The sequence below is a fragment of the Etheostoma spectabile genome, chromosome 3, assembly GCF_008692095.1.
Source record: "Etheostoma spectabile isolate EspeVRDwgs_2016 chromosome 3, UIUC_Espe_1.0, whole genome shotgun sequence".
Classification (NCBI taxonomy): domain Eukaryota; kingdom Metazoa; phylum Chordata; class Actinopteri; order Perciformes; family Percidae; genus Etheostoma; species Etheostoma spectabile.
In genome coordinates, this window is record NC_045735.1 from 27017211 (window position 1) to 27027295 (window position 10085).

Sequence of the window (10085 nt, forward strand, 5' to 3'; positions counted from 1 at the left end):
CATACACTCTTCTCTCTCTTGCCTTCTGGGAGGCGTTACAGAAGCTTACGGACCAGAAATACCAGGCACCGGAACAGCTTCTTTCCTACAGCTGTCACGCTTCTGAACGCCTCCTGATACAACTATAAGAATGGCAACCCCCCCGTCCACTCATACAATAATGATATATGGACTGTCCTCACACGCACACACATACCATGGACTGTTCCCCTCCCACACGTACACATATGTATATAATCGTTATATATTTTGTAAATCTAATCTGCCATCATTTATCCTGTATTATAAACCCCGCTAATACATATATATCTTTTCTAACACTCCTGTATATTCTGTATATCTGTGCATAGACCTCCTATATTTATATTCATACCTACATTTTATAGTCCCTTACAATTACTTACTTTTTTTGGTTATACATATACTTTATACTCTGTATAATCTGTATAATCGTCATTGAGCTCCCATGTTTATATTTTTACACAACATCTTAAGTTCCTTACTATTACATTTGGTTTAACTAAATTATATACAATATTTTACCCTGTATAGCAATTCTGGATAGATGTAAACCACATTTCGTTGCTTTGTACTTGTGACAGTGCAATGACAATAAAGTTGAATTCTATTCTATTCTATTTACAAGCCTCTTTAGTATTATAAAGATAAATACAAGCATAAGTGTGCATCTGCGAAGTTTTTTTTGCTGCTGCTGCATTTGGCAGCGTATAACGTAATATTTGTCATATACATGTAATGTCATATACTGAAAAACTTATCTGTTGTGTAAGCACATGCATGTGTGTGTGTAATGCATGTGTGAGGACAAACATTTCTCCCATTGTGTTGGGGACAGTGGCGTGAGAGCATCACATCAAAGATTTGGCTGTTTGTAAAAGACCCCACTATTAAACACACACACACACACACACACACACACACACACACACACACACACACACACACACACACACACACACACACACACACACACACTCTGAGATCCCCCTACACTCCTCACACTAAACAATCAGGTTTGGCAGGCGTGGCCTCTCTGGATCCCAGCGGGCTGGAACAGACAAAAGACCCTCAGGAAGAGGCTGCCCTATCATCCTCAGAGGATGCACGGACACGCACAAGTGTACTGTATTTGCAAAGAAGAATACAGTACATATTCTATATCTCTCACAAACAAAGATGTTTGGCACACTGACACATGTCACACCTGTACACTATTCAGTATCAGCTTGTTCCTTTAAAATTCAAATAGTCTAAATTTTTTCATTTAGTTTCATGTCCAAAAGGTCCCTAAAAACATTTTTTAAAATATATTTTAAGACCTGCTTATTGTTGTTGAAAGGGTCCACTCTATAACAAGAACATAGCTAATCTTATTAAATCCGAGTTACATGCTCTATTTTGTTTATTGTATTAGTCTACTTTTTTATTTCAATATCTTGCCATTCTAACTTTTGCCTCAGTTTTCTCTGACTATACATTTTAAATCAAAATTATTTTATTTGGATGTTTCCTGTCTGTGAGCCTGTTTGAAATGTCAAATAATAAATATACCTACATCTGAACATACCATAAATCATAGCCTTGTACTCTGGCGCCCTTGTGTGGCGTACATATGTAATAGCATGTTTTATACGATTTAAAAGGAGGGCTTTTGATACAAACAAACATGCAATAAAAAAAAAATAAAAAAAATCCGCTGTCGTTTAAAATGAACTCAAAATGACCTTGTCTGTATAATTCCGCTGTGTTTAATACCTGGCAGTCGCATGATGGCGCTGAATTAATTCCGCTCACCTTTTCGTGGCATCGAGCTTTACGGGAGACTCTTCCGGGTTTGTCGTTGACCGGTGAGAGTTCACAGTGCACGCACGGGTCGTGTTGTGCTTTTAGCTAGTGGTCTTTTCGCTAGCTGGGACTCGTGATGTTATGGCTTTCCTTAGTTTGTTCGTGAGAAGGCAGTTGCCGCAGGCCGTGTCCCACTTTGTCCGGAACGTGAAGCTGGTCCGGCCTCCCTGCGCCGGAGCCCCGCTGCGGAGGCTGCACGGGGCGTCCCGGCTGCGGGTCGGAGACAAGGGGCCGTGGGTGAAGAGCAGGGGGCCGGAGCAGCAGCAGTACCAGCTCACAGACCTCGACAAGGCGGACGCTTTGGTAGGGAGGTCTTCATTCACATCACGGAGGGAGCTTTAACCTAAAATGCCACAGCTGCTTTTGCTTTCGTTTCCTTTCCTGTTGAGAAACAGTCACTGTAAATACACAATAGGCAGACTACATTTTATAAGTCAACTTACGACACACGGTTAGAAGTTGTTGCTAATATTATTCTTTAATGTTTGCAGATGCTGAGAAAGTCCCACGAGACAGGTAACCTGACTACCGTCATGCTGGAAATGTAACTTGTCTAGATTAAACCCTCAACCTCCTACATCAGCGTGGATATGATTTAGTAGCCTACGAGCAGCAAAGCGTCCCCGCCCCGGGCTGAAACTTGACGTTGTTTTCCTTCTAGACACATCCATCCAGCGAAGCTACTTCACCTTTAACCGCTGATGTAAATACCTGGTTGACAGTAGGCCTATTATTTGGCATTTGGGTGCAGCTAGAGATTGAACATTTCTTGAAGGTTTCGATATTGAGTTCGACTAACGACAAAAAAAATGCAAATTTTTCATCCAGTGGAGGGAGTGATTGAGTTATTTCTTGACTGGCAGGGTTTCAGTCTGTCACAGTGAGGGGTCGTGCCACTGTGGTTCAGATGGGATTTAGAGCTGTAGGCTACTTTAGCTCGGAGGCGGCAGGGAGAGAGGAGTGTGCAGGCCAGGCAGTAGGACTGCACAATACCAAAAATGTTTAATAAGGGGAGAACTAACGTTGGAACAATGGGGCTTAATAGGGAGTGAGATAGGGAGTGAACGGGCTCTGACAATACATTTCCTTTTAATTGTCAACTGCGCAATAAAATCTTTTCAATTTTTTTTTGTTTATTGAAAGAAAACATCAGTCGAAAACTGCACTTTAAAATGTAACTCACTTTTTTTTAGTGGTGCCTTTTAAATTCAATTAAGTGTTCAATAAAGAAACTTTGGAAATTAATTTCAAGCAATTTTTTTGTGATCAAATTTTTATTGTATATGATATGCAAGCAATTTATTGTATTTGAGCAGAATACCTGAAGTAGCAGAACTGAGCACACTTTAATAATCTGTTTATTCATCGCAAGTAATATTGTCATCGTGATATTTAATAATATCACATTTTTTCCTCACATCGGGCAAGAGGAAGAACATATTACTTCAGTAGGATTTGAGATATTACTGAGATTATAATATGAAGTCAAACTTTGTATGATATGTAAAGTGTGTCTTTGTTAGTTTTTTTTAAAGCAAGCTTCTGTTGAAATTAAACCAACTTAGTTTATCGGCAGGGCAGTCTTAATTCAGGAAATTACCAGGCAGGGATGGTTGCGTCGGGATGCTGATTATGCAGAATTAGAATTTTCTCGGGCGTCTGAGTTGAAACTCTGCCTTGCCTTTCTCACCACTGAGTCAGCATGCAGCACCCGGGTCAGACTCCGTGATGTGGACACCAAGGTACTTGAAGCTGTCCATCCTCTCCACCGAGGACCCGTTAATATTAAGTTGGGTTTAGTTCCTTCTAGGCCCGCACGATTAATCATGAAAAATCTCAATCTGGATTCACCCGTTGGCAATTTCATTTTTTTTGACGACTAATTCTTATTTAATTTTACGAGCCGAGTGCATCACAAACGTTGCTACTTTCTTCTGTTAAACACTGAAATAGGTTTTAAAACGCTCTCTTCATTGAAATCTCTGTATTTAAAGGCTTATGGTGATGCACCTAATGTGCTATAGGTGCCAAAAAAAAAGAAAAAGAAAAATAATCTATGTTTGGTACTGCTAATTTGTTTTGTTTTCTCATGGTTCGTGTGTGCAATAAACATCACACTTTGTGAGAAAGTTATGGCAGAGCTACTGTAAAAGAAAAATCGTGATTCATATTTTTTTCCGAATCATGCAGGCCAAGTTCCCTCTCTGCTTGCTTCCCAAGGTCCGCTGTCATCCCTTTCATCTTGCTGACATTCATGAGTAGGTTGTTGTCCAGACACACACGGGTCAGGGTCTCTGCTTCTTTTGGCATGGCCTTTTTATTGGTGTCTGTGATCAGGCCCACCACAGCCGTCGTCAGCGAACTTGGTGCTGGTGTTGAAGTCGAAAGTGGCTACATAGTTGTGCGTGTACAGGGAGTATGTCAGAGTACTCGGAACACAGCCCTGGGGTGCTATGGTGTTAAGGATGAGGGGGGGGGAAGGTGTGTCCGCCCACCCTCCTCATCTGTGGTCCGCATGTCAGGAATTCAAGGATCCACATGCACAGTGAGGGGTTTACTCCCAGGTCCTTGAGATGCTGAACTATAGTCAATGAACAGCAATCTCACATAGCTTCTTTTCTTTTCCAGGTGAGATAAGGTGGTGTGGAGGATGTGTGCTAGCTATCATTTTATCCGTATATATAGTGGTGAGTGCTACTCGGCGACAGTCATTCAGGCAGTCTAGTCTTATTTTCTTGGGCACAGGAATGATGGTGGACTTATTGAAGCACGTGGGTATGGCAAATCGAGCCAGTGACAGGCTGAATATCATTGTGAACACCGGCGCTAGTAAGTTAGCACACAGTGTGAGGACCCCCCCCCCCCCATCCTGCTGCTTTCTTGGTGTTCACATTCTTGAAAGTTTTCCTGACGTCTTGCTCAGAAATTGAGATGGGTGTGAGAGGTGCACCCACCGATCCAATAGGGTCAAAGCTTCTGATCTAGGTCTGCTCATTGTATCACATTTCGTTTTACAAGTCTTAGAATAGTCCAACTTAATAGAAGGTTGTGAAAAACATGGCAGTAATAATAAAAAAACAAAAACAAAGGCAGTCGTTCTATCAATTGTTTGCATGTAAACTGATTCTGGCTCTGCTGCACAGATCTCTGGTCGGCTGTAAGGGTTCAGCTGTTTATTCGTGGCGTTGACTGTTTTGCAGGATTCCTCTCGTGGTTCCGAAACGGTCTGCTAGCGACTGGGATCGGAGTCATCGCATTTGTCCAGAGCGAAGTGGGACGAGAAGCAGGATATGGTACAAACACTGTTTTATGTACAGCGGAGCAGCCAATCAGCACATTTGTAGCCAAAGCTGGTAGTGCAATAACAAACAGCAGCAGCTTGTGATTAAACCTTAGTAACAAAGAGATGCTGTAGTGCTACATTCGTTAAAACTAGTGGATTTAAGAAAAAAGCTTGAAAATGAACTAGAATTTTTTCATTTAACTACATATCATGTCAATCATTTCTTGTCCTAAAGACTTCTAAGAGAACCTTGCAATAGATTTTATGTTTTATTCAGCAAATGAGTAGTTGATACTACAATCATGAGTTAACAAGGAGCCTTGATATCTAGTTGTAACCAATGTTACATGACAGTTTTGAGTGTTACATTTATTAAACAAAAGACCTTCATTAGATAGTCTAAAGCACATCAATGTGTGAAAAAAAGGTTAACATTTATGTCAGATTAAAGGTTTATTACATTAGTATTACCACTCTTGAAGATAAATAATGTTGTATTCAATTTATATTCTATTTAAAATCATTTTTTAGACAAGGGCATATTCTATTTGATGTTCAAAGATTTAATTACAGTGAGAACATGATTTGGATCCCTACAATAATACCATGCCAATCTGTTTCCCCCCCAGCCTTCTTTATCCTGGGAGGTGTGTGTGTGTCGTTTGGCGGCGCCTCGTACATTGGCAGCCTTTTTACCCTGCGGAGGATGATGCTGCTGTCTGTGCCGGCGCTGCTGCTCCAGAGCGCCACGGTGTGCAGCGTCGCCCTCTTCTGGCTCTGCGCGGTATCTCTTTACATCGGCCGCCTGGAGGTGGAGATCATCCACGAGGGGGAGGAGGGAGAGGATGAGTGCCGGGAGTGCCGCGAGAGGCGTGAACACCGGGGTTACCGTGGCTCCCACGACAGCAGACATCAAGACAGTGAGGACAGTGAGGACAAGGGGCCGAACAAGTAGACATCTAGTAAGACACCTTGGATGAAAAGGACGCATGTGTGGCTTTGATTCAGAGCTTCCCCTTATCTGTGTGTGTGTGTGTGTGTGTGTGTGTGTGTGTGTGTGTGTGTGTGTGTGTGTGTGTGTGTGTGTGTGTGTGTGTGTGTGTGTGTGTGTGTGTGTGTGTGTGTGTGTGTGTGTGTGTGTGTGTGTGTGTGTGTGTGTGTGTGTGTGTGTGTGTGTGTGTGTGTGTAAGAAGCCTACGTGTTCATGTGTAGGCTGAGAGTCTATAATGATACAGATTTATTGTTTATTGTTATGTTGATGTGAAAATGATCGTTTAGCTGAAGAACTTTTGGACCTTTTGGAAAACTGGTCAAAAGATACTGAATATTTGGTAGTTTGACTGCATTCACTTTTGGGGAATAAATCAGCTTTTTTTTTGTAAGATTTCTTAGATATATTCAAAGCTGCTTCTCTTACATTTTCAAACTGAAAATGATATTGACTTATCAGGCACACTGCAACGACTCCCTGAGAGCATCATATCTGTTAATATGCGTTTAGTTTTCACTGCACTCTGCAATCATTTTTAGGCCATTTATGTTATCTTGTTCAACAAACTGACTTGAATTTTTCTTAAAAGTTTTGAAATAAAACAAGCTGGATGTGAAATGCAAGAGAATTTAGGTCATAAACTATGTGCGTGCTTCAGGGTTGTGTGTTTTTATTTTAATCATCAGGGCTTACGATCTTTTTTATACACAGGAAGTTTAAGTCACCCTGTTTTGCAAGTTTGTTTTTCACTATAGTAACTCTTTTGGAAACAAACTATTTTTCACAGATTTTTCTGTGGTTATACATTTGGCTCTGTATTGTTTATATGCATGTACAGTACCTTATTGTAACATACCCATTTTACCTTTTGAGTGGATTTCCCTCCATCTGGTAATCACTATAGTTGCTGTTTTAGTGTAAAGATTGGTTCAAAGTTAATAAGTTCCAGTTTGTGTTCACAAGTTGGGTTCACTCTTGTTTGTGCACCACTTTCAGTACACCGGAGTGTAGCTACTGTAATAAAGAGAGAAGAAAATCTGTGCTGAGTCAAAACTTAAATGTGTGCTTTATTTGCTTTTACATTTACACTAGATAGACCAGTGGTTCCCAACCGAGGGGTCACCAGGTAAGTTGGAGGGATGAGATGATATGCAGGATCCAAAGAAAAAGTAATGGTTCTGCTCCACAAAATTAAAAAAAAAAATCAAATTACCTCTAAACATACTATTAAAAAAAATATATATATAAAATTTGATACATTCTGAAATAGTTCTGGAATTTGTACCACTAAGGTGCATCCTGAATTATGACCTGATATTATTTGAAGTCTATATTACACTTATATCGTGCACATTCCTGAATAAATGTGTAAGTGAAATAAACATACAAACATTTTTGGGGCCATGTAGTATTACTGCATAGACATGTTGGTTGGTTCCTTGATCTCTTATATAATGAAGCTGCTGTTTATTGTACTGTGTGCATTGTACACAATGGGAGTGTGGACAATTTTTACCCTTATCCACACAATACAAATGCAAAGCAAAAACTGCATTTTAGGTTCTAATTTACTAAAAGATCACACATTTGCAGACCATTAACTCTATACTTAGTTGAAGCAAGTTGGCAGCAATTAAAGCTTGAAGTCTTCTTACATACGACGTGACAATAATTGCACACCTGGATTTGGGGATTTTCTGCCAGTCTTCTCCGCAGATCCTCTCAAGCTCTGTTGGATGAGGGCCGTTGGTGGACAGCCACTGTCAGGTCTCAAGAGAAGCTTGATTGGGTTCCAGTCCGAGCACTTGGTAAACCACTTGAGGACATTCCCAGAGTTGTCCCTAAGCCACTCCTGCATTGTCTGGGCTGTGTGGTTAGGGTCATTGTCCTAAATGCTTTTCATTAAGGATCTCTCCGTACTCTGCTCTGTTAATTTTTCCCTCAACCCCTGACAAGTCCCCACCATGCTGCCACCACGCTTCATGCTGGAATGGTATTTCGCAGGTGATGAGCGGTGCCAGGTTTCCTCAAGGCATGATTCGTAGAATTGAGGCCAAACAGTTCAATCTTGGATTTATCAGACTTGATAATTTCTTAAGTTTCTCACAGTCTGAGAGTCCTTAAGGTGCTTTCATGTGTCTTTCACTGAGGAGAGTCTTCTGTTAACAAGCCCAGATTGGCAGTGTTGCAGTGACGGTTGTCCTTCTGGAAGTTTTTTCCCATCTTCACACAGGATCGTTAGAGCTCAGCGAGAGTGTCCATCAAGGTCTTGGTCACGTCTCTTACCAGGAGCCTTCTCCCCTGAGCGCTGTTTGACATTGTACTCTTGCAACAGAAATGTTTTGAGGCCTTTCTTTGTGCCTCAAAGACAGGTGTGTTTGCCTTTCCTAATCATGTCCAAACAATTGAATTTGCCACAGGTGTACAACCGTCTCAATGAGAAATGGGAGACACCTGAGCTTTAACTTTAACTGTCATAGTAAACGGTCTGAACACTTACAGCAGGCCAGTGCGACATTTCAGTTTTTGCAAAAATTCTATTTTCCTTGTCATCATGGCGGAAACGATGTTGGCAAAAGGCTGCAACTTAACAAAACGCGAAAAAAGTGAAGGGGTCTGACTACTTTCGGAATTCACTGGACACAATGAGCAGAAAGGTCGGGGTCAATAGGAGCCTCCTAACTAGTTAATCTGGCATGGTCCCACCAACACACCCTTCTACACCAAAAGAAGGTCTCTCTTTTTTATCATTCAGATTCAGAACAGTGTATTCCCTGAAAAAGTACAAGTCCTCAATATTAGTTGGGAGATTTGAAAGTACTCATTCAGAGAACACACACTCCATAATTAAATACCTACACACGCTCTCATCAAAAACAGAGACAACGTGTAAAAACATCTTTTTCCTCGATCTTTAAAAATACCCAATTCAAAAAATGTTCAATGTGCATGTGCTGCAGGAGTCCGTAAAAACTCTCCTTACAGCAGGAGCCAAACGATGTGCAAACTGTCCACACACACATGTTGTACATGCATCATTTTATAATGAGCAAGCATGCATGAATATATGAACTGAGCTGAGCAGCATGTGGTGGTTGCTATGTGTGTGTTTGTGTGTGTGTGGGAGTGTTGGTGATGGGGGGGCTTTGTCTGCGATAACTATCACTGACTGGGTTAGGGCGAAGGTCTGTGATATCTCGCGTCCATCGACACACAGGGCCGCTGTTGAGACTCACCTCAGAGTGACCCTCTCTTCCTTCCTCTCTTCTCCTTCACTCTCCTCCCCCCCCCGCCTCTCCTTTGCTGATTCCCAGGACGTTTCAGTGCAGTTGTGTTTCACATGCAGGGTGTGTCTAGATGGTTGCTGCAGTGTGACCAGCACCCCTACCGCCTCCCCTCAAGGCCCCTCTCCTCGCTCCTCTACTCTCTCCCTCAGATCTTCTTCTACCCTTTCGCCCTCAAGTCCTTTCTCTCTGGACTCCTCCTCACGTTCGCTTCTCCTCCCCTCCCTCCTCTCTTCTCAGCGTTTCTCCTCCGTGGCTGCATCTGACTGCACAGGTCTGTTTGGCATGCAGGAGGCTCCTGAGGCCTGGCGCGTCTAAAGGGCAGGGCGCCCAGAGGCAGGAGACGCGCCCTCACTGACAAACACCATCCACCCCAGACCCCGAGCAGCTACTGAAACCACAACACCAGCCACGGCTCCAAAGTCCAGGTCTAACCTCATTCATCTCTAAATCTTAGCTGCACATCTACACTCCCAGCGCTGAAACAAGGAGCCATAACCTCTGCTTATTTTGAAAGCAGATTGCTCATCTGCTCTCAGGTGTTAAATGCCACGCGTACGGATCAAAGCGTCTGCCTTGAGAACTGCATTAAGTATGGATTGGCCTTCTCCTGGCTGAGAGGAGAAAGCGGAGATTGTTGGGAAACATTGACAAAAGAAAT

General features: G+C 42.2%; 1 protein-coding gene across 1 annotated transcript; it reads left to right on the forward strand.

Annotated features, from left to right (window-relative positions):
* Window positions 1-1811: 1811 nt before the first annotated feature.
* On the forward strand, window positions 1812-7186 carry tmem160 (transmembrane protein 160). The gene is made up of 4 exons (XM_032508439.1): window positions 1812-2169; window positions 2358-2382; window positions 5067-5159; window positions 5779-7186. The coding sequence occupies exons 1-4, from the start codon at window positions 1948-1950 to the stop codon at window positions 6102-6104; spliced, it is 666 nt and encodes a 221-aa protein (XP_032364330.1). The 5' UTR covers window positions 1812-1947; the 3' UTR covers window positions 6105-7186.
* Window positions 7187-10085: the final 2899 nt, after the last annotated feature.